Consider the following 24,511-nt stretch of genomic DNA (forward strand, 5'->3'; position numbering starts at 1 on the left):
AGAAAAACTAGGGTTGTTTCTCATTCCTTTTCTATGAATCTGTGTTCTTATGAATCATATTTTGATGATGATTCATCTGTTTGATTGATTCGAGGTCTTGTGGAGAAGAAAACAAGGGGACTGGGGACCTAGGGAGGTGAATCTGACAAATGATAATATACATATACCTATAGAATAATATAAAACAAGGGGAATAAAATAAGTCTACACTACTTTAGCAAACAAAATAATCAATAATGCCCACTACCATCAAAATGACCCCTCTGTTTTTTTCCGAATGTGTTATAAACTATTTTTTGTTTACAGATATGGAGAGATACTATAAAACAAAGTCAAAAACTGATGAAATCCGTAATTCTCAAAAACAAGATGAGAGTTCTCTTTTCCAAACGAAGTCGTGTGGATTTTAATTTGACAGAACTTCCCGCGGATCCAGAGCTATGTCCTTCGATTATGGATTGAAATCTAAATGATCGAGACCAAAAACAAGATGAGAGTTCTGTTATGCCCCCAGAGGTCTTCATTCCTGGCTACGCCACTGCAAGCTATTGTGATGTTGCGTTTGCAACTCATGTAGGGCGAAATAGTCAGGGGCGGAGTTAGAATTTACGATATTAGAGTCAAAGGGTGAGAAGCATATGTTGTTGGAGTTGAGCCGGTGGGGTTGAGGCAGTTTTGGTTTGAATTTTAGCCCTCCTGTTGCTTGATAATGTGACGACAGGTTTCATCAATTTCAGAAATGATGGATCCCGCCGGGGGGGGGGGGGGGGGGAGAAGGTGGGGAATTGGGGAACAAGAGTTATTTGAATGAACATATGACGCCACCACACTTAAGACGTGGTTATATCCATACGGACGTACCGGGGATAAGGGCACAGGCCAGTTTACGTAGGACATGTCATATGGGGTGTTCACTAAAATTCCCCTATTTTGGTTGGTTTTGGATAAAAAAAGAAAGAAACAAGAGAGAGTAAGATTGACTTTTTTGTTTGTCTTTATTCAAATTTTTTTTACATTTGTTAGTACGAGAAGAATAGAAAATGTGAAAAATTGAAAATTTATGAATGAAAGTCATATTTTTTGAAAAAAAGACAAAAACAAGCACAAAAAAAAAAAAAAAAAACCGTCTTTTTGACTTATTTTCGTCTTGTCCTCTTCCAAATTTCATGAACCCAATCCTGTTAAATTCACTCTTATTCTCTTCCACCAAAATTCTCCTATAAATACCCCACCTCATTGACCCATGAAATTTACACCACAATATTCCTCACGCCCCACCAGTCCAAAAGAGAGAGAAAAATCAGAGAAAACTAAGTTTCAATCCATGGAGTTTTAGAGAGAGAAAGGAAGAGAGAGAAAAGTGTGTTTCGTACCAAGACCCAACCGAAACTCAATCTGACCATTCCAATCTCTTCCTACTACCCCTAGCATCACCAAGCATCGTCCAATTTGGTTACAAAGTCTCCCGATCAAAGAACCCGAAGTCTTCTTCCTCAAAATTCAAGATTCGTTTTAATCAATTCGATTCGATTAAAGGTACTATAATCCATTCTAATCTCTTCTCCAAGTATATTAAGTGTTTATATGCTTAACCCTATGTCCCGAACGAAAAAAATATAGTTCAATGCGCGTTTTCTGCCGTATTCACCAATTTGATATTATTTTTTAGCTTTGACACTTTTTTGTAATTATTTACGAAGAAGATGACATTTCTGATCTTTATTTTACAACCTGTCTGATATTAATATTATAAAAAACTACTGACTTGATATTCTTTTCTTACAATATAATATCAACTTAGTATAAAACGTATTAATTATATCAGTTTAATTTATCTGGTAGATTAAGTTGGTTTTAAACGTTTCGAAACAACTTTTCGACCTTTCGAACATCGTTTTTGACGCCCGAACTATTTTTTCTAGATTTTTCACACCTCAAGGATCATAACTTGTTAAGATCATTTTTTTTAAAATTATCTATTTATTAAATTATTTATTAGTTATCTATCAAAGTTTACAAACGAAAAATCTTTGCGACCTTCTAAACAACGTTTTAACACTCAAACTAATTTTTCCTAGACTTCTTGCATCTCAAAGATGATATCTTGTTAAATTAATATTTTTTTAATTTAATTTACTATTTATTGTTATTTCTTTAGCGTTTCAAATCAAAAATTCTTTACGACCTTATAAACCTTATTTTAAATGCCCGAGTAATTTTATTTGGACTTTCTACCTTCCAAAGACGAAATGTTGTTAACCTCGACCTATCTTATTTATTAAATAATTTATTATCCATTTATTTTACTTTTAACAATTTTTATTAAATCTTTTTATTTAAAATAATCTCGCGGCCCTCCGAACCCAACTTTTGACACTCAACTGGTTGCATAAGACCTTTAGGACTCTTATTAAAGTCATGATAAATATTCTAATATTTTTATCTAATTAATGTATTTAAATTAGTTTTTAATTAATCTATTATCTTAGAATTAATTAATAAGAGCTCAGAAAATTTTCCTTTTAAATTATTTTAAAACTCTTGCTTTATTTATTGACATTGTGACCATACAAGATTAAGGGCAACAGCCCATCCATAAGAAGTTGCGTGATTTCATTATCTATTAATTTTTTTAATTATTATTGATTAATTGCATATTGTGCCGATACTTGATTTGAATGCTAGATTGGACCCTAGAGACATGGGGTGGTATTGCGAAATAGAATTCATCTAGACGATGCTAGATAATGGATAAACTGGAAAGTTTTTATTTTTAGATTGCCTGCAGGCGGATTTTGGTGATTGTGATGAGATTTGTGATGAAAATAAAACTGGCGGGTGACCAGTGATAAATTGATGAAAATAAAACTGGCGGGTGTCTAGTGATAAAACTGGCGGGTGTCTAGTGATAAATTGATGAAAATAAAACTGGCGGGTGTCCAGTGATAAATTGATAGACTGGCGGGTGTCCAGTGATGATTATGAAGTGATTTATGAGGTGGTATATAAGATAGACGAACCATAGTTGTGATTCAGACATGATAAGCTTTCCCCTTGTTGTAGTTATTGGGATGCATACTCGGTACATAACTTAGGTGTATCTGCGACAGCAAAGGGAAGTGATCTCATGGGACCGAGCATGGCTAGCGGTTGGGGAGGAAAGATCTCGAGGAGAGATCTTAGATTTCACATTAGGTTATGGATAGTAATAAACTAGCTTATGTGGAGAATATTTGTTTGGCTTCTTCGATTCAATATTATCTTGTTTACCTACTAATTGTAAAGTAAGAGGGGTGGTTGGGTTGGATTATTCTACTGGGTGATTTATCACTCACGGATACGTCTGTATCCTGGCAAATCGTTTGCTTCGGCGATCAATTTGCCAGTAGGCACAGGATTCAATGGAAATGATTCAAAGATGGTGCAGTTCAACACGGAAAGAATATTAAGAACGAAGATCGATTATGCTTCGAATTTGTATCAAGCCTAGAGTCAGCTCTGACATTAATGTATTTTAAATTAATAAATTTATCTTGTGACTGTAATAGCTAAGCTTTATTTTGAAAAATTATATTTATTTAGCAAATTTTCTTAAAATTTTATTTTATATTGCTTCCGGAAAGTCGGGGCGTTACACGTCTTTATTCAAAAACATATGGGTTGCAACCATAATTTTGTACTTTCATATTTTTCTCATCGGAATAAATTAATAATCCATAAAAATTTGACTCAAAACTAAAAAATGCAGAAAAAAGAGAGAGTCATGTTACTCTTTTTTTTTTAATCCAAAATGGGCCAAAGTTATGATGGAGTACGGTGGTGACACACCTGAAACACCAGAGAGGGTAATTTTTACAAAAATTCAAAGCCTTTTCGGGTATAATTATGGTGAGTGATTTTGTCAATCCCCAAATTGTTAACGACACTCCCCAAGGGAATGCCAAATCAACTCATAGTATTGATTTTGTCACTCCCCAAAAGTAAACAATCTAGGGAGTATTGGCAAAATCAAGGGGAGTGTCGTTAACAATTTGGGAAGGGGCAAAATTACTCCCCATAATTATTTGTATATTCAAAAACATTGGACCAAAATTGTAATTTAAAAGTATGGTTATGCATTTAGATTTATGTCATTGGTCGATAAAGCGTTCAACCAATATTATTCAACCACACATATTCACATCTTTTAGTGGGGTCCACACTACACCGGTAGTGTATATGGGCCCCAATGTGAATATGAGTGAATTTGTGTAAGTATTTGTGATTGTAGAATGATTGAAATATTTAATAGTAGGCCTGAAAGAGGAAAAAAAAAAAAAACAGAAAGAACCGTTGATCCATTAGAAACCGTACATTGTGTTCCGGATTAGGGGATTCAGGTCCGGTCCTGTTTTCAAAATTTTGTGAACCGTGATGTATAGAGTTTGGTCTATGATTTTTCTGTATGGAACTATTGATTAACTGAACCAGACAATTAGCTAAAAACGTGATTTGCAGATTGGTAGGTCAACTGGAGTTGGACCATTGATTCAATCCAATTAGCTAAAACGTGATTTGCAGATTGGTTTGGTTTTGATCGGTAGTACTTTAGATTTGGACATGATCCTTAAATTATTGTAACCGTGATTAATTTATTGTAACTCTCGATCCTCGAATTTTTACAAAACTTGACCAATTCGAACCGTGTGCATCCCCTATTCAACAGAATTCCTAACCCAAATATTTGGTGGTCATAATTTAGGTATAAATAGGGGTGACAAATTAAACTCAAACCCATTAAGTAACCCAAACCCATCTATTAGAAAATAAACCCAACCCAACCCATTTATTAGTTGGATTAAAATGGGTCCAACCCATCTAATTTACTAATTAATTGGGTCTTAATTGGATCTTAATTGAGTCAAGTTAAATTACCCAATAAGTCATCAACATGACCCAACTAAAACAACGCTTCTCAGTCGATCCCCATGTGCTTGAATGATGTTTCCACCGCTTCGCATTTGTCGCCGTTCAAAAAAACCGCTTTGCATTTGTTGCTCCTCTGCGAGAGAGAGAGAGAGAGAGAGAGAGAGAGAGCCACTGTGAGTCTAGGCTTTCCCATATTCCAGGCTTATACTAAAGTGAGAGGATCCTCTCTTTTTTTATCAGAATTAAACTTGATTTAGGCTAGATTTTTATTAAAAAGTTACTTTGACTTAAGAAATTTTTTTGTTTTTATTCAAATTTTTTTTGCATTTGTTAATTTTGTGTCAAACTTTCATAACTTATTGATTCGTCTCAACCAGATGAATTGAAAAAAAAATAAATAAATACTGTCTTTATTATTTATTTTTGTCTTTATTCAAAAAATTATAAGTTTCGATCAAAACTTTTTACTTTCTGATTCCTCTCGTCGAGATGAATCAATAATTCACAAAAGTTTGATGCAAAACAAACAAATACAAAAAAAAAATTGAATAAAGAAAAAAAAAAGTCACTTAACTTTTTAATTCAAATCCATTCTCTTAATTAACTACTAGAAAGTTAAGTGTGACGAACCATTTCAATAATCGAAACTGTCTATTTTAGTAAAGCTCATTGAGAATATCAATAGCTTAAGAAATCAGGTTAGTTATCGATTAATATGTTTTCGAAATAGCTTAAGCCATTTTAAATTTTAGTACAATAATTCTAACACCACACCTTTACACACCTACACTCATAATAAGGACGGGGCCCACACACAATGTGTGTGTAGTGTTTGGGGACTCCACCCTTGTTGTGAGTGTGGGTATGTGAATAGGTGTGTAAATGGGTGTGGTGGCAGAAAGACTTATTTTAGTATATAGTATGCAATTGGGTTAATGAGCGAATTGGGTTTGATTTTAAATAAATGGTTCGGGTTGGGTATGGGTAATTAAACTCATAATTAATGGGTCTAAATGGGTCAATGACTCATTAAAGACTCACCCACTTACAACTTGCCCATTTTGACCCAAACCTGCCTATTTGACACCCTAGGTATAATAACTAAAAAACCCGAAAAATAAAAAAAATATTGTCTCCTCTTTTTTATATCCATGCCTTTTTAAAGATTACCCTATACCATGTTCTTATGGGAAATGATATTGACACTCCAAAAATTGATGCAGACACTCCAAAAAACAAAGGAAAGTGACTTTTTGGAGTGCCAATATCATTTCTCTGTTCTTATTTGTATCTTGTCCATATTCATAACCGGTTTCCTTATCTCATGAAATATACCATGACATCATGACATGTATCCCATGTTACACCATTTTTTTCCTTTATAAAACACAGGCCAGTGGTAATTAAAATAAAATCGCCGCAAAAGGTCGGCAGATAAATTATGTTCACATATTCTACTTTGGCTTATTTTTTGTCCCTTAAAACTAGTGATAAAACCCCTGCTTTTCTATTTCCCATAACAATCCTTCCTATATTAATCTCCTCTTAATAATCATTGCCTTCTCATTAAGCTTAATCCATCTCTCTCTCTCTCTCTCTCTCTCTCTCTCTCTCTCTCACACACACACACACACACACACACACACCCCCACACAGTTAACAAGCCATTTGGCATTTTAAACACTGCAAAACAGAGGAAATTAGCATGGGTACGAAGAAAGGCAAAGGAATCAAATTCACAAGATGTTTCAAAGCACCCTTTAGATTCCTAACCAAGGCCAAGGATTTCTACGTCCGGTCCATGTGTGATTGGGCGGCGCGTATGGAAAAGTGCGGCAGCGCAACAGGCTGTTACGCCGCCGCCCAATTCTCCATTCCTCCAGATAGCTACAGTTTCCACTCCTCAAGAAATTCCACGCAAAATGAAGAATTGATGGAGCTCATGATGAGGGCTAATTCCGCTCGGAATCAAAGCAACAGGGTTGATGATAAGTCCGAGATTCTCCCGCGGTCGCCGTGTGTGAAATCGCCAGTGGCCGGCGGGTGCGGTGCGCGGAGGAGGGGGAGGGTTGAAATTGAGAGGATTGAGGAAGACAAGCCTTGTGAGTTTGGGAAAGATGTACCGGTAGAGACACATAGTGGCTAACGCAACATTTGTACCTAAGCCTAAGCTAGATGTATTTTTCCAGTGATATAAATATATATTCCTAATTGTTAGCTCTGAAGAACAAATGAGGTTTTGTGCATGTACGTAGTCTGCATTTCTTTTATAGGCGTGACCAAAAATGAGTGATAGTTTGAAATTTTAGCAATTTTTTTTGTGCATTCGTACAGAAATTTTAAGGATTTTTTTTTCCATTGAAGGAACTTGCAAGAGACTAATCACATGGTAGAACTTTTTCAAATTAATCTGAAAATTTGATAAAGCCTTGTGTAAAAATATTTGAAGTTGGTTAAAAGCGCGGATTGCCGTCCACCCCAGATACATGACTTGTTATCTATAATCTATGGAAGAAAGCAGAAACTGTGGTTTTTTTTTTTTTCTAAAGAGGGATAGTTAACTATTTTCTTCTTTTTGGGTGGGTGAGGGATAGTTAACTTGTTATAAGCAAATACGAGGCATGGGAGACAAGTTTGCATGTTAGATTGTCATCCGTAGTAAAAATATTATGAGGCCACTTAAATAGTTTGCCTAGTCAGGATTCGTAATCAGTTAAGATGTGCAGAAAATGGTTCGGACACCCGATTATAAAAAATAAAAAAAAGCGGTTAAATTTAAGAACTTAGGTTGCTCTCCGGTTTTGTCTCTCTACTCGTGTTGATATTTCAAGATTTTCTTGGCAAGCAGATGCAAGCTTTTGTGGTGCTGCGTTTGCACAATTTATGTAGGACAGAATAGTCAGGGGCGGAGTTAGAATTTACGGTGTTGGAGTCAAAAGGTGAGAAGCATACGTCATTGGAGCTGAGCTAGTGGGGTTGAGGCAATTTTGATTTGCGGGTTTGCCCCAAATGGCCGTAATGAATTCAAGCGTGACGCAGGTGGGATTGAGGCAATTTTGATTGTTTGTAAGGTAACTATAGTCAAATACATTGCCGATCAGGAAAAATTATATATATATATATATATATATATATATATATATATATATATATGTTTCCTTCTTATAAGGACTGCCTTATTTTAATAAAATGCGGACCTCCCTTTTCCGATCGAATTTCGATGATCCGAGTCGCTCAATGTGTTCAGAACGTGATTTTAAGGGTACCCGCGAAAAATCAGCAAAAAAGAAAGACCGGGAAGGGCTTCATTCGATCAGTTTTTGATTGTTTTTTATCTAACGGTTCAAATAACAACTGCTCAAATCAAGCCCTTCCCGGTCATTTTTTTTGCCGATTTCTCACAAGTACCCTCAAAATCACGTTTTGAACACATTGAGCTGCTTGGATCATCGAAATCCAATCGGGAAAGGCGAGAAATGGGAGGTCCGCATATAAGGTCCTCATTTTAAGGTCCTTACCTGAAGATTTTTGATATATATATATATATATATATATATGCCTGGCTCCTTCTGTGATATAGCCAATATTATAAAAATCTTTACAAGCACTACGACCGTCCATGCACGATAAGTGGTTAAATCATTTTTCTTAATTGGCGAAACTCTATAAAAAATAATACTACTTGCAATGCAAAGTGATGTTTCACCACCACCGTTGGCTCACTCCCACTGGCACAACCCTGTGCCTAAAAACAATAATACCAAGTCAATGCGTAAGACGCATAGTTCGCCTGAATTGGCCTGTCGAATATTGATTACAACGTCATTTCAACACATGTTTATTACTACTTTTAAATTAAAAGGCCGCCAATTTTTGATTTCGAAATATTGAAAGCATCATTTGTGTATATGTAAACAGATGCTCTGGAGGTGCTGCCACTCTATGTATATTTTAACAAAATTCGCTTTCACAGTACTCTTCATCCCTAAATTAATACAAACATCAAATTAGCTTCCTTAGCAGGGAACACAGGAACCCACCATTTTTTAAGTTGTCCGCCCAATATTGGATTTTTTATAAGAAAATTTGAGAAAACAGAATAGGTTCAACAAATGTGTATTAAATTTTCAATTAATATATTAAGAGATATAACATGTAACAAAATGGTCTATAGTCTACTAAAAATGTTTGGATCAAGGTCCAGTTCACTGACGATGTTTTTGGTATGCAGTCCACTAACATTTTGAGTAAGGGTTACCATCCATTAAGTTTGTAATTTCTAAAACAGTAATGATTCTCACACAGATAATTTTGCAAAGAAAAATTGTCATTACTCTTTTCATAAAAACCAAAGATCATGATATACTTGTTGTTCAAATATACGTCGATGATATTATTTTTGGTGCTACTAATGAAAGTTTGTGCGAAGATTTTGCAAAGTGTATGCAAGGCGAATTTGAAATGAGCATGATGGGTGAACTCACCTACTTCCTTGGACTCCAAATAAAGCAATTAGCAAATGGTATTTTTATCAATCAGTCCAAATACATCAAAGACCTATTGAAGAGGTTTGACATGGAAAAAGCGAAGCCAATGAGTACTCCTATGAGTACTTCTACCAAACTCGACAAAGATAAAATGGGTAAGTCTTTTGATGAAAAGAAATACAGAGGTATGATTGGATCTCTTCTTTACTTAGCAACTAGTAGACCAGACATTATGTTTACTGTATGTCTATGTGTTCGATTTCAATCCTCTCCTAAAGAATCACACCACATTGCTGTAAAAAGAATTTTCAAATACTTGATTGGTACACCAAATTTAGGATTGTGGTATCCTAGAGGCACTTCAATTGATTTAATTCGAATGCGGATTTTGCTGGTTGTTCAATAGATAGAAAAAGCACCAGTGGTACATGTCAGTTTCTTGGACATTCACTTGTCTCTTGGTTTAGTAAAAAACAACATTCTGTTGCTTTATCTACTGCTGAAGTTGAATATGTTGCTGTTGGAAGTTGTTGTGCGCAAATTTTATAGATGAAACAACAATTAGAGGATTTTGGTTTATTCTTTTATCATATTCCCATTAAATGCGATAATACTAGCGCTATAAATTTGACTAAGAATCCTATTCAGCACTCTAGAACCAAGCATATTGATATTAGACATCACTTTATTAGAGATCATGTTCAAAGAGGAGTGTTGTTATTGATTTTGTGAGAACAGATAATCAACTTGCTGATATTTTCACGAAACCTCTTAGCGAGGATAGATTTTGCCGCATAAGAAGAGAACTGGGTATGTCCAATCCTTGTTAGGCTCAGTTCCGGAAAAAAAATAAGTTTTTATTTTTTAAGAAGGCAATTTCAAGCTCAAAAATTATGGGTTTATTGAAATTTAAAAATATGCAATATGGATCTTGTTTGAAAGATTTCGATGAGATCTTTTATATGATGCAAAAAAAAATTGAAAAATTATTATTTTTTTATTTTTTTAGTTTGAAAATTTGAAATAAACTGCTTATTTTTTAAAAAAGTTTCTGAAACGGGGCCTTAATATTCTTAATCTCAATTTTTTTTTATGGCTCTTGATCTCATTTTTTTGTTACACTCTCTCTCTCTCTCTCTGTGGTACGTATGACCAACACTCGATATGGTTTTTTAAGAGTACTAATGTCTTTCTTAGTTTGGCTTAAATTTTGGAGAGAACAAGTACTCAAAAGATCCTACAGCTTGGCTGATCATGTTTTTTGAAATGAGATACATCTAATATTGTTTGGAATCGGAATTTTGATGCATTGGATAATGAGGATTTTCTTATCCCTTTATGTTCACAGTTTATGGTCTAGTTGTATTGTTGAAAAACAGGTTCATTCCATGATCTTTTTGTTGATGACAAAGGGGGAAAAATATTAAGTAAAGTTACAAAGAAGCTGAAGCAAAGGCGGCATAAATTTAGAGGGAGCATATTAAAGGGAGATTGAGCTCAGAGCAAATTGTGCATCAATTAACGGGGAGTTATCTTCTCTCTTATTATTTTTGCTCTCAATTCTTTCTATTGAATATTATAGTTGCAATGTTTGTCATCATCATAAAAAAGGGGGAGATTGTTAGCCCCATGGTTTTAGATTTTGATGATAACAAACACAACCTAATTGGAATTACATTAGTCAATTGGGTTTTATTGGAATAATATATTTCTATTGGGCTAATTATGCTATCACTCATGATTATAGAGACTTATGAGCAATTCCCTCATATCTATTGTTGTGTTTTACACAGGATAGCATTTTTCCTAAACCTAGAGTTCTATGTTATACGATGAAAACAAGAACGGCGATAGAGCTATCAAAGGGAAAGTATTTCGGCTGAACAATCAAGAGGGATTTTGGGTAAATTGAAGATACAAATGGAAAGGTACTCCTCTTCACAATTCCTATCTCCAATAGACAAGAGATTTGATTTGAAGGAAAGAGATTAAGGAAAATCTCTCCCTATCACTAATGGTAGAAAGGGCTTCATGAAAGACGAAATCTTATTGCTGGAAGATTGAAGGAAGGAGAGAATAAGGAAAGAGCTGATTTTGTGTAACGGCTATCTGGAAGTCTTCAACGTTCAATTGTGTGTTCAACGTTTTATAGACAAGCAAGAGCAAGGTCTGACGACTACATCTCTGAAGAAAAAATTACTGTGAGCTTTCTCTTGAAATTCTGTCAGTCACAAATTCAAAGCTTCATCTTGAATATTCTACACTAGGTTGAGTGTTGTCTTTGAACGATATTGTAAAAGGGATTTCACACCGTTGTCTGAGATTGAACCGTTTTTGGGTAGAAAAAATCATTTGGGTTTAGGTGTAACTAGTGCCGGAGTCTTAGTTAGTTGGGAGTGGATTCGGAGTGATCACTCATTGTAAGGTTCTCTAGCACCCCCGAAGCTAGAGGTTTGTAACGACTATTGGAGATAATGCAGCAATTCCCGAGTAGGACACTTGGGGAGTGGAGTAGGCCGTGAAGTTGCGGATCGAACTACTATAAAATCCTCGTGTTAATTTTCTCTATCCCTTACTCTTTTCCTTTCTGTTCTTGCATTCTATATTGCATAAGCAAATTGATAAATCACTGAAAACAGACTTGAGTAGAATAGCTTGCTAAATTGGTTGATTAGCGTATTTTTTGAAGCTCTAAAAATCTGTTACTTAGTTCTCTGTTTCTGCTTTGTTTTAGATTTTGAGCTTGCTCCATCTACTTTATTTATAGTATTGCTGTCTGGTTTGAGTTGACTCAAATATTGTGCTGCAGCGTTGTTTTTGTTTCTATCTTGCAATTAGTTTTTTAATTTGCAAATAGTTAGTGAGAAACCCAATTCACCCCCCTCTTGGGTTGCTTTTGGACCAGCAATTGGTATCAGAGTGAGGCTCTAAATTTTTTTTGGACTTAATTGTCTTAGGGTAAGATCCATGGCAACCCCTTATGGCACCTTTCTTCCTGAGGGCCAATCGAGTAATAGACCTCATTTATTTAGCAGATCTAACTACAATTATTGGAAGGCTAGAATGCGTATTTATATTCAAACTGACTACAAGTTGTGGAAAGTTATTGTTGATGGGCTGCACCGTCCTACCAAAACTGTTGATGGGGTTGTAGTTCCTAAAGAAGAAAAAGAATGGAATGCTAACGATATTATTGGTATTGAACTGAATGCTAAAGCTATGAATTTGTTATATTGTACTTTTGATCCTAATGAGTTTAATATAGTAAGGGTTTTCTTAGAATTTATAGGGAAAAACAAAATGATTCGCCTTGCGATTTCTGAGAAAGCCCTTACCGATATCCGTTGGAACTGATTTTTCATAGGAACCTTCCAAAAAATATTTTTAAAAAGATGAGCGGTTCGGATCATTTTGTGGGACCCCAATATGAACCCTACAAAAATATATGTGCAAGATATATGCAAGATTATACGTGCAAGTAGCACGGTTGTTTCTAAAATGTGAGGTCCACTTTTTTGAATAGGACAAAGATACCCTCGTATGTATTGCACTTCTGACCCTTTTACATTAAATTACAATTATTTACTTGTCCCGCAACATCATCACTGGGGAAGTTCTCTGGCGTCGGGACGTTTTCTACTAAAATTGCAGGCACCGGAAAATTTGCTAAAAAATCACGGGCAACGCTGTAAAATTCTTCAACGTCGGAAAGTTGTCTGAAAAAGTCATCGGTGCCAGTGTCGAAGATGGTAAGGTGGGAAGGTAGATGATGATCGAAGATGTAGATAAATATGTTTATCTCTGAAAATTTGAACTCTGTTGAAACAACTCAACAGATAAGTTTCTGTAAATTTTAAATGTGCAGCTATTGAAAGATTAAGTTAACAGGTAAACTTATTTTTGTTGATCAATTAGTAAGTAGTCGTACCATGTTCAACAAGCGGAAGGCATGTCAAAATATAAATGGGACACACTACGTAATATGTCTGTTACACTTTTAAATTTTTCCTGAAACATCGTGGAGACACGAGATAAGGGTGGAACACACATGATGACGTGCCCAAATGGCTTATATAAATTTCAACAGTTTTTCCAGATCCAAAATTCAAAATATATTAGGTCAAGAGTGTTATAGAAAAGCCTTTAAAAAAAAAAGAAAAAAGAGTGTTATAGAAAATATGTGTATGTAGGTATAAATAAACAGAAGAACAAAAAAACAAAAAAATGTCAGTGTTTTCCGTATCTATGTTCCATATGTGTCTCCTCGGGCATTTTACCACTAGGTTCAGAAAATAGAAAGTAATTCTCACAGGACTTCTTTAATTATCGAAACACTAAAATTCTAAGAAAGTGCCGAAAACTCTAAACACTGAAAGTGCCTAATCCCTAGGGCATCTTATGAAAGTGCCTAAACTCTAGGGTACCCTATAAAAATACTTAAACCTGCCCTATGAAAGTGTCTAAACTGCTAAAATCCTATAATAGAAAAGTGCACTCTAAAACCCCTATGAAAGTGCCTAAACCTAAACCTCAAGACTCTATGAAAGTGTTTAAACCTAAACCCTAGGGTACCCTAAATCCTAGGGTATCCTAAACTCTAAAATCTCAAGGTACCCTAAAATCCTGGGTACCCTAAGATTTTAGAGTACCCAAGGGTACTATGGTACCCACTAGGGTACCATAAAACCTTGGCACACCCTAAAACCCTAGGGTGACACTTCCACTAATGGTAAATATATTTTTGTAAAAGTGGACTTAATGATAATTAAATATTCCATCTCTCCTTAATGAGAATTAAGTGTCTCTTTTTTGTACTTCGAAGTAAAAAATTGTGTCTCCTCTAATACCTATATCTGTGCCCATTACATTTACCACTCAACATATATAAAATAAAATAATGGACAGCAAAGTTTGGCGTATTAATTATGTTTAGTTGCTTCATCACAACTTAATCGTTGAAAGTTGAATTATCTCAAGCGTAGGGCTAGGTCGTTGTCAGCAAAGTTTGGCGTATAAATTGTGTGTATTTAAGAGAGAGAGAGCGCCTGAAATAGACTTGCTTCGTCATTGAAATGACAGAGAGAGAAAGAGAGGAGGAGGAGGAGTTATTGATTGGATTCGTGACCAAAACTGATCTAAAGATGCGCGCGCGTGAGAGAGAGAGAGAGAGAGAGAGAGAGAGAGAGAGAGAGAGATATGAATTTTAAACGTGAGATCTAATTAGTGGCATTTGTGCAGTTGCTATTGTTTGAGAGAGAGAGTGTGGGAAAGCCGTAAAATTTATGGAGCAAATCAATGGTTAAAATTTATAGAGAGATAAAATTCAAAAATCATTCTCCCTCGTTATATAGATTTGAATTTCTTTCCAACTAAATTATTCACTGGACACAAAGACATAACCCGCTGTGGTCTAGAGGTAAGTCCAAAAGAGCCATTATTACACCAAACACAATAACTGGCAAAGACATAGCCCGCTGTGGTCTGGAGGTAAGTCCAAAAGAGCCATTATTACACCAAACACAATAACTGCATACGCAATAAAAAGACCAACAGAATAACACACACGCTCATTAGTCACTACTCAATATTGCTGCTGAAAACGGTTTTATCAAGTACTATATTTATAAGCAGCGATCTCCAACAGGCATTTGCATAGCTTTTCTGGGGCTGAAAACATTGGCATGTGGTCTGCTTCTTCAATCACCTTCACCTCTTTCACTGGGTTATTCTCTATCATCCATCGTTGGAACACTGGTGGGATGCATTTATCCTGCTCACAAACAACATACACTCGCGTGACGGATCCAAATCCTTCGTCTGTGAACTTCTTTATCTTGTGTAGGTCTTCGACGAACAATGATCCCGGCCTCACCATTAGTGTTGCTAGTGTAAAGTCCTGTGAATTAAACGACAATGCAAAATTATGAACGTGAGAGAGAGAGAGAGAGAGTAATTTCATTGGACATTAGTCTACAAGCATGTATTCCTAAGAGAGATTATTCCATGCCTCTCGGGCACCCACCCGCGGTGCCCCAGACTCTTTTTAAACCACACATTGAATGAGACATAACACACTTATTTTGGATCTCATACCAAAATGTACGGGTGGTGGAAGGAGGTCTTGGGACACTGCGCCCCAATGGCATTAAATAATTTTTCATGTTCTTGGATCACTCAATGAGTAGGGGTGACCTATTACGAACCTGGGAGAGAGTAATGTCATTGGACATTAGTTTAGAAGCATATGTGTTCTTGGATCGCTCAATGAGTACTATATCAGAGTCGCGCATGGACGAAAATACATAACATTAAATTATACAGACCAGATCGATCGAATAGCTGATACTATTATATACATATCGACTAGAGTAGCTACTGCATATATAATACTGTAACGGAGAAATGCATGGGGCATACACGGTACCTCAATGGGGCATAGTTGGTAGAGAGTTGATTTCAAGAAGTGTGGGCCGACGACTAGTGATGTAAGAGGCTCTTTGGGGTCACCATAAACTGAAAATTGAGTGTCCTTCCATGCATCTGCTGGTGTTCCCGCAGCATACTTGTTGAGGAAATTAATTAAACAAGAACCAAACAAAGAAACAAGTCAGTCAGGCAATAAGACTAACCCCAATAATTACTACCCAACGATCGAGCCGATTAAAGCCGGATCGAATTAAAATTAGGCTAAATTCCACTTTGCCTGCTATAGACAAAGGCATTCAAAACATGAGTGTTAATACAATAATACCTGATCTAGAGCATACGATGGCCCATGCTCTGTATCTGGCATTATGCCAGTTAGAAAAATGGCGAGGGAGATCTTCCGAGGGTACTTCTCCATGGCAACAGCGGCAGCAATGCCGCCGCCACTGTGTCCCACTAACACCACCTTGTCATCTGGTGGGAGTGATGCCAGCACCTCCAACAACGGTTTTGTGTAGTCGTCAAGCGAACGGACCTCATCTAGTTTCTTAGGGTTTGCGCCACATGCGGATAGGTCAACCGCGGTGAACTGGTGGCCTGCGGCCTCCATCCGTGGTTTAACCTTGTACCACACCCAGGCTCCGTGGCACATACCATGAGTTGCTACAAAATGCATTTTAGCAAGAATGATGGACCTGCTACTTTTTCTACGTGGTGTATAATTTTAGGATATATAGCAACGGACTGAACCATTTTGGAATAGAAAAATACGGGGTGGTTATTATTATTGTATAATAAAATAATCCCTCGAGTCGCACGAGCTGTCATAAATGTTAACAATTGGATAAGGGTAACACAAAAAAACCAAACAAAAGCTATCCATAACCCATCAATTATAAATGCCATTTTGTGGAGCAGGTTGTCATCACTTCCAAACAAAAGTAAAAAGCAGAGATTAAGCTATCCATAACCCATCAATTATAAATCGAAAATGCTACGATCCATTAAAAGTATCCGCATTTTTCCTGGAAATTTTCCCTAGAATTCATCAGGGTTGATTAAGAATCTAGTTTCCTCGATCGGTAACATATTTAATTCATGTACGTGTTGGACTGCTATGTATCAAAAGGATTAGGATCCTCTCCGGTTCAAGTTTTGAACTGGACAAGACGGTTCAAATCTGGATCATATATTAAGATAATCAATTGTTCGAATTTGCTTAGAGACTTTTACCGGTAAGACTCAACTTTTACCGGTAACAGTTCATAAGCAAATTTGCAACCATTAACTGAAGAAATGGACAATCCAAATCTTGATTCTCCTTCGGTCCAAATTAAGAACCGAAGAGGATCCAATTCCATATTCAAATTTGTATTGTATGCATTCACTCTGCGATCGAAAATCGCAACAACGCTCAAATCTTAGAAAACTCATAAACATTGTAACCACAAGCATCGCCGAAAAAGAAAACTTTCTGAAACGAAAACAACAATGATTTGAAGGACTCCTTAAATTTCATCATAACAAAAGCACAACCCTTTGTAGCTAGGTACACTCAATTGTATAACCTGCACCAAAAACGATTCGTTCCATTTAATACATAATTCAGTCCGTTTCAAATTCTCAAATAAGTACTTACAAAAATAAGTACCTATTTTCAAGTTTAAAAATAATAGCCTTACAAAAATAATTTTTTCAAAATGTAACATACAGGATAATCTTAGGGGATCGGAGCAATATTATTAATCTCATCGTTATTAATCTGTCAAATAGTCTCGAAAGTTAAAAGCCAATTACATAAGAGAAATTTGCATTTACAACTCCTGTACTTTTCCCAATTTGCTAAGACACCCCCTATATTCCATTCTTAGCCACTTACACCCCTTTACTTTCATGTAATGTGAAAAGGGTGGATGTCATTAACGGAGGTAATCAAAAGACTTAAAAGCGCTTTCAATATTATAACCCCACAACCCTTTGCAAACCACTTCTCTCTACGCTTATAGAGACCCCATGTCTCTCTCTTCGGATCTCGAAAAAAATGGAGGTCATTCTCTCCCATGAAGAAATTTGGTGCTCTCATCGACATTGTTTGTTCATATACTGACAAAGTTTGAAGACAAACATGATATTGTAAGATCCCACATCGGGAAAGTATTGAAAGAGAATTCAATATGTAAGTAAATGCCGACTAGCTACTATTAACTTGAGGTTAACATTTTGAGTCACGTGGTTAGGTTAAGAGTTAAGCAGGTTAACTAGGCAGGTCGATCCCACATCAAGAAAGCATTGAAAGAGAATTCAATATATAAATAAACGCCGACCAGCTACTATTAACTTGAGGTTAACCTTTTAAGCCACGTGGATAAGTTAAGAGTTAAACAGGTCAGCTGTAGTGGATTGTTACATATATATAGGGGTGTCAAATGGGCGGGCTTGGGTCAAAATGGGCAAGTTGTAAGTGGGTTGGGTCTTTAATGAGTCATTGACCTATTTAGACCCATTAATTATGAGTTCAATTACCCATACCCAACTCAACCCATTTATTTAAAATCAAACCCGACCCGCCCATTAACCCAATTACATATTGTATACTAAAATTTAAAATGGTTAAAATACCAATGTACATTAAAATGACCATATTACCCCTATAAATCTAAATGACTAAAATACCCCTATACACTAAAATTACCATACTATCCCTATACTACTAAAATGACCAAATTACCCCGCTACACATAATTACCATATTGCTGTCTCTCTTTATCTCTCTAGTCTCCATACTAAAATAGACAGTTTCGATTATTGAAATGGTTCGTCACACATAACTTTCTAGTAGTTAATTAAGAGAATGAGTTTGGATTAAAAAGTCAAGTGACTTTTTTTTTTCTTTATTTAATTTTTTTCTTTCAAAAACCTGTTTAATAAACTGTTTTTTTTTTTCAAAAAATATTTTTTCAAAAGCCACTGTTTTTTCGAAAAATATGCGTGAAATGAAGGAAAAAAAGTTTAGAGGGCGTCTCCAAGTGGCTTATTTTTATTTTTTTTTGTCTTTATTCAAATATTTTTCGCATTTGTTAGTTTTTTTGCCAAATTTTTTTGGATTATTGCTTTGTCATTACCAGAAGAATCTAAAAGGTAAAAAATTATTATCGAAATTCATATTTTTTTGAATAAAGACGAAAAAATTGGCTTATTTTTATCTTCATTCAAAAAATTTAGGTTTCGATCATAATTTTTTACTTTTTAGATTCCTCCTGTCATGTCGAAGCAATAATCCACAAAAAATTAATGAAAAACAAACAAATGCGAAAAGAAATTGAATAAGAAAAAAAAAACAAGCATAAAATGAAAAAAGAATTCGAAAAGGAGTGGGAGAAAATTTCGAAGTAGTGGTTTGAACGCTCAAAAAGAAACACTTGAGAGAGAGAGAGAGAGAGAGAGAGAGAGAGAGGAATGGAGGCAATTATTCAGTGCTTCGGAAGAATTGGCCTCACAGCGCCTTTTAAACCACACATTTTTTGCAATACTGACTGATAAAAGGGTTTCTTTGTTGGGTTATACTCCTCACCCATTGGGTAATTTAAGTTGACCCAATTAAAATCCAATTAAACTCAATTAATAAATGGGTTAGATAGGTTGGACCCATTCTGACCCAATTAATAATTGGGTTGGGTTGGGTCTATTTTAAAATAGATGGGAATGGGTTGATTAATGGGTTTGGATCTAATTTGCCACCCCTACATGTATAGTATAGATTTGTATCCCATGATTCATGATAAACTCTAATAATATCCATTTTCGACTAGGACGAAATCCTAAGTAAGTCTCGGGGACAAGACTAAAATTTATTTGACATAGACAAGGGTAAAATTTGATTTCAATGTAGTAGTAATAAATGTTGGCATTAGAAGCTTTGATGAAATCTTTAACCATTCGTACGTCAACGTAGCGTTCGAGAACGGAGACCGGTGTAATTTCGAAAAACAAAGGGAAGTTCATTCCAACTACTGAAAACCTCGGGGACAGTTAGTGTAGTAAACCCTTATTTCTTTTTTCCTACAAACCTCTCGCGCCCCACGTGCACTTAATAAAATGATTTTAGCCGAAATTTATAAGCCAAGACAGACGTCAACAATTCCAAAATCAGTTACTACCACACTCCCACTTCCCATTTCCCATCACTTCCAAAAGAACAAAAACCATGGATTTCTTAACAATACTTGTCTACCTCTTGCTAGCCATAACACTACTTCAAGCCATTCTCTCACTCATAACAGCAGCCAACCGCCGCAAGCTTCCGCCAGGGCCAACCCCAGTCCCCATCCTTGGCAACCTTCTCAAACTCGGCACCAAACCACACCACTCCCTCACCGACCTAGCCAAGGCCCACGGCCCGATCATGACCCTCAAGCTCGGCCACATAACGACGGTGGTGATTTCCTCGGCCACCGTTGCAAGAGAAGCCTTGCAGAAGCAGGATCTTGCCTTTTCAAGCAGGTCAGTGCCCAATGCCTTGCACGCCCACGACCAGTACCGGTACTCGGTTGTCTGGTTGCCGGTGGCCAACAGGTGGCGGAGTCTTCGAAAGGCGTTGAACTCGAATATATTTGCGGGGAGTAGGTTGGATGCCAACCAGCACTTGCGGTGGCGTAAGGTGGAGGAGCTCATTGCTTACGTCCGGAAAAGCAGCCAAGGTTAGTTTTGGAAACTCTTTGAATTAAGTGTCAGTATTTAAATGCTTGGTTGTGAATCGATTTGTTTAGACATCAAAATCTAAGTAGAGAAGACTTAATTTTGTGAAGAGTTTTTGGGCTTTTCATTTTCTGTTACTCAGCTAGCTAGGAAAGGATTTCTCTGAGGCCCCTATGCTTTGTCTATAACATAACAGATCTCTCTCATTAATTACTCTGTTTATTGAGTGGTATGTTAGTATATGTTTAGGGGAAATAAAATGGCGACAAAAATTGACGTTGCATAACAGCTATTATACTTTTCCAATTACTTTTCTATAATTTTTCATTAATCGTGTTAAGTAACTGTGAGAGTTTGCACGTTCCATTGAATGGTGTATTCGAAATTATCAGCGTAACGTACAGGATTCACAAACGTTGGGAGAAATCATTTTATATATGCACAGTATGCTCTTGGACTTGGAGCATTGCTCCACACGGCCTCTGAAACCACACTTTTTTGTGGTGGAATAAAATGATTAGATTCACTCCAAAGGTTGGTTAGATCAGCCATTCATCGTGCTTTCAAAGTTTCATATGTGTGTGTATATATATATATATATATATATATATACACACACACACACACACACACATACACACACAGTCCGTCTCCCGTAAGGACCACCTCATTTTAATAAAATGCGGACCTCCCTTTCCCGATTGAATTTTGATGATCCGAGCCGCTCAATGTGTTCAGAACGTGATTTTTAAGGGTAAAGGCGAGGAAATCAGCAAAAAAAATGATCGGGAAGGGCTTCATCCGAGCAGTTTTTGTTTGTTTTTTATCGAACGGTTCAAACAAAAACTGCTCGGATGAAGCCCTTCCAGGTCATTTTTTTGCCGATTTCTCGCGAGTACCTTTAAAATCACGTTCTGAACACATTGAGCTGCTCGGATCATTGAAATTCAATCGGAAAATGGGAGAAATGAGGAGGTCCGCATTTTAACTAAAATAAGGACTCCTTTATTTGAGACTAACTGTGTATGTGTGTGTGTATGTGTGTGTGTATATATATATATATATATATATATATATATATATATATCATAGACTTCACATTCAAATAGCAGCATCGAGATTTGTGACAATAACGATCGCCTAATCGAGAGTTCTAAATAATACGTTAGCCGGAATTGGATGTCAAAGTGATGAAATTTTTGAAAATCATAACACCCACAGATATGCGTTAGGACCACTTAAATCGGCTATAGTGGTCAAGTATCGAGAAGTGAAATAGTAATCAATCGATAGGTATTCCGATAGGCCGATATAACATGTGATTTCCCATTTATCAGGGTGTAACAAAAGTGATCACCTAGTGTGGTTGGTTCCTCTCTCTCTTAGAGGAGAGGTCTTTAGTTCGAGTTCTCAGGGCATGGAAGAGGTCCCGTTATAACTATTAATAACTAACCCCTAACATCCTACCATATGACCAATAAAAAAAAGAAAGTGGAGAGCCCCATAGTCGATACCTATAGTCAACTATCTAAAACATTGATTGCTCTTGGATTGATGCTTTGCCTTTAGCCATTTAACTCGTTGTACTTGTCTTTCGAATTAATAAAGTTTTGTTTTTCCAAATACGAAAAAAAAAAAAAATTATTCTTGACTATCTTGATATGAAGTTAGATGTTTCCTCTTACACGTACAATGCCTTCACGATCATTGAAACTCAATCTCTATGATCAGGTGGTGAAGCAGTGGACATCGGCCGAGCAGCATTTAGAACTTCTCTCAATTTGCTATCCAACACCATTTTTTCGGTGGATTTGGCAAACCCAAATGAAGATTCAGCTAAAGAGTTCAGGGACTTGGTTTGGAACATCATGGTAGAAGCTGGGAAGCCGAATTTAGTAGATTACTTTCCCGAGTTGGCCAAGATCGATCCCCAGAGTATAAGGCGACGCATGACAACTCATTTCGGGAAGGTGCTTCAATTATTTGCCCGGTTGATTGATGAGCGTGTGGAGTTGAGGCGATTGCGCAAGACGTTGGGGAACAATGATGTTATTGATATTCTTTTGAATATCAGTGAAGAGAACCCAGATGAGATTGACAGGACGCACATCGAGCGTTTGTGCTTGGTTTGTTATCCACATTATCTCTCTTGATTAGTTAGCTCTAAATTTTTGACACAGCGGAATTTTTATGAGAGACTAGTTAGCGTACTAGTCCAAACGAGATAAACAATTCATTGCAATGAGCAAATCTTTCGCACAAGAAAGAAAGAGAGAATCTCTGCAATATTATTGATTAAAAGCTGCATAAACTCTAGGTTACAAACTTTTATATAGGCCGAAACCCTATAAACCCTAAAAATAAACTTGGAAAATAAAAAGTCCTAGAATTTTGGGCTTTTCCTAAAACTGAAAACGGGAAAAAAAAACAAAACTTTCCCAAAAATAATCAACTTAAAAGGAATTACAGTCTAAGAGTTATTAACGAAACAAATCTTTCCTAAAACGCCAAAATAACTCAATTGAAGGCTTAAATGAAGGAATTAGACCGAAAAGCATCATCGATCATCAACTTAGGGTTATGAGTTTTGACTGGAGCGCGAAAATAAGTCAGCCCACCAAATTTGGGCCTATTCCGAGCTAGTTCGAATTTTGCCAAATTGGATAATCTGAAATTAAACACCGTTTGGGCTCCTAAGGCTTGGTTCAGTCCAGTTGATCATGGAATTGGGCCTCCACGTGTTCTACATCAATTTTTGAATATATGGACACATATAAATGTATGGTTCTTGAGTAGTTTGGCATGTAGTTTTCCGGGATTATTGAATAATTAGTCACTATTCAATGCGTCAGAGTAAGGGTAGTATTTCTATATTATATTAGGAATAAGAAATTTAAAACACATTCTGAACGTCCTAAACATAAAAGGAACAAAAGCACAAAAAAAGGACAGTGATTTTGGCACTCTTTAATGGTACTTCACTTTCTATTTTGTAATTTACAGGACCTATTTGTGGCGGGGACAGATACAACTTCAAGCACATTGGAATGGGCAATGGCCGAGGTACTACACAATCCAGAGACCTTGAAGAAAGCAAAGGCTGAGCTTGAACAAACAATTGGCAAAGGAAAACTAGTCGAGGAGTCAGACATCGCACGTCTCCCTTACATACGGTCGATTGTGAAAGAAACCTTAAGGATACACCCACCAGTCCCATTTCTAATCCCTCGTAAAGTTGAAACCGATGTTCAAATTTGCGGCTACAACGTGCCTAAGGGGACCCAAGTTCTGGTAAACGTTTGGGCCATCGGCCGGGACCCAAGCACGTGGTCTAACCCGACATCGTTCATGCCTGAGAGGTTCTTGGACTCTGAAATCGACTTCCGAGGCCGGGATTTTGAGCTGATTCCGTTCGGTGCAGGACGAAGAATTTGTCCGGGGTTGCCGTTGGCGATCCGGACTGTGCCGGTGATGTTGGGTTCGCTTATAAACTCGTTTGATTGGAAGCTTGGAGGGGAAATTGCACCCAAGGATTTGGACATGGAGGAGAAGTTTGGAATAACACTACAAAAGGAAAAGCCTCTTTATGCTATCCCGTTGAATTTGTCATGAGAAGACTGTGCTTTCAATTTCGTGCTTTAATAAAGCCGGAAATTATCACAATTTTTCTGGCTCTCTTTGTAGAAAGAATATTGCCTTTGTTTACACGTAGTAGTCTTTCCTTATCAAGTACTAAAACTTTGCCGTAATTTCTTGTCTCCTTTGACCACTTATGTTTTCTTCCTTTTACCTAAATTAAAAGATATTTTTGTTTAATCAGTAAACAAAATTTTACTAATTCAACTCTATATGTCAAAGTTCGAATTTGATGGAACTCAAGCTTTCTACTTTATTACTATGTCATGCATGATTTGTTCCTTAAGCTTATAACCTAAACTGGCTATCCCGTTGATCCCAATGTCGGGCTCGCAGAACTAACATGAAAACCGCTAGGC

At 36.5% G+C, this 24,511-nt stretch overlaps 2 protein-coding genes across 2 annotated transcripts; one reads left to right on the forward strand and one right to left on the reverse strand.

Moving 5' to 3' along the window:
• Window positions 1-14,712: 14,712 nt before the first annotated feature.
• Window positions 14,713-16,546, reverse strand: LOC131303486 (salicylic acid-binding protein 2-like). The gene is made up of 3 exons (XM_058330373.1): window positions 16,147-16,546; window positions 15,820-15,957; window positions 14,713-15,291 (listed from the first exon to the last, which is right to left on the reverse strand). The coding sequence occupies exons 1-3, from the start codon at window positions 16,495-16,497 to the stop codon at window positions 15,004-15,006; spliced, it is 777 nt and encodes a 258-aa protein (XP_058186356.1). The 5' UTR covers window positions 16,498-16,546; the 3' UTR covers window positions 14,713-15,003.
• A 3,054-nt stretch (window positions 16,547-19,600) lies between these two features.
• On the forward strand, window positions 19,601-24,265 carry LOC131303487 (geraniol 8-hydroxylase-like). Its single transcript, XM_058330374.1, has 3 exons — window positions 19,601-20,518; window positions 22,248-22,642; window positions 23,520-24,265. The coding sequence occupies exons 1-3, from the start codon at window positions 20,026-20,028 to the stop codon at window positions 24,126-24,128; spliced, it is 1,497 nt and encodes a 498-aa protein (XP_058186357.1). The 5' UTR covers window positions 19,601-20,025; the 3' UTR covers window positions 24,129-24,265.
• The last annotated feature ends 246 nt before the right edge of the window (window positions 24,266-24,511 follow it).

Source organism: Rhododendron vialii, chromosome 10a, assembly GCF_030253575.1.
Source record: "Rhododendron vialii isolate Sample 1 chromosome 10a, ASM3025357v1".
Lineage (NCBI taxonomy): Eukaryota > Viridiplantae > Streptophyta > Magnoliopsida > Ericales > Ericaceae > Rhododendron > Rhododendron vialii.

What these genes read in the sequence shown, in the direction of transcription:
- LOC131303486 (XM_058330373.1), bottom strand. Translation starts at nt 16,497, where the DNA reads ATGCATTTTGTAGCAACTCATGGTATGTGCCACGGAGCCTGGGTGTGG. An exon ending in CATCGTATGCTCTAGATCAG is followed by an intron (nt 15,958 to 16,146) that starts GTATTATTGTAT and finishes TTCCTCAACAAG; the next exon opens with TATGCTGCGGGAACACCAGC. An exon ending in ACCAACTATGCCCCATTGAG is followed by an intron (nt 15,292 to 15,819) that starts GTACCGTGTATG and finishes TTTAATTCACAG; the next exon opens with GACTTTACACTAGCAACACT.
- LOC131303487 (XM_058330374.1), top strand. Translation starts at nt 20,026, where the DNA reads ATGGATTTCTTAACAATACTTGTCTACCTCTTGCTAGCCATAACACTA. An exon ending in CGTCCGGAAAAGCAGCCAAG is followed by an intron (nt 20,519 to 22,247) that starts GTTAGTTTTGGA and finishes CTCTATGATCAG; the next exon opens with GTGGTGAAGCAGTGGACATC. An exon ending in ACATCGAGCGTTTGTGCTTG is followed by an intron (nt 22,643 to 23,519) that starts GTTTGTTATCCA and finishes TGTAATTTACAG; the next exon opens with GACCTATTTGTGGCGGGGAC.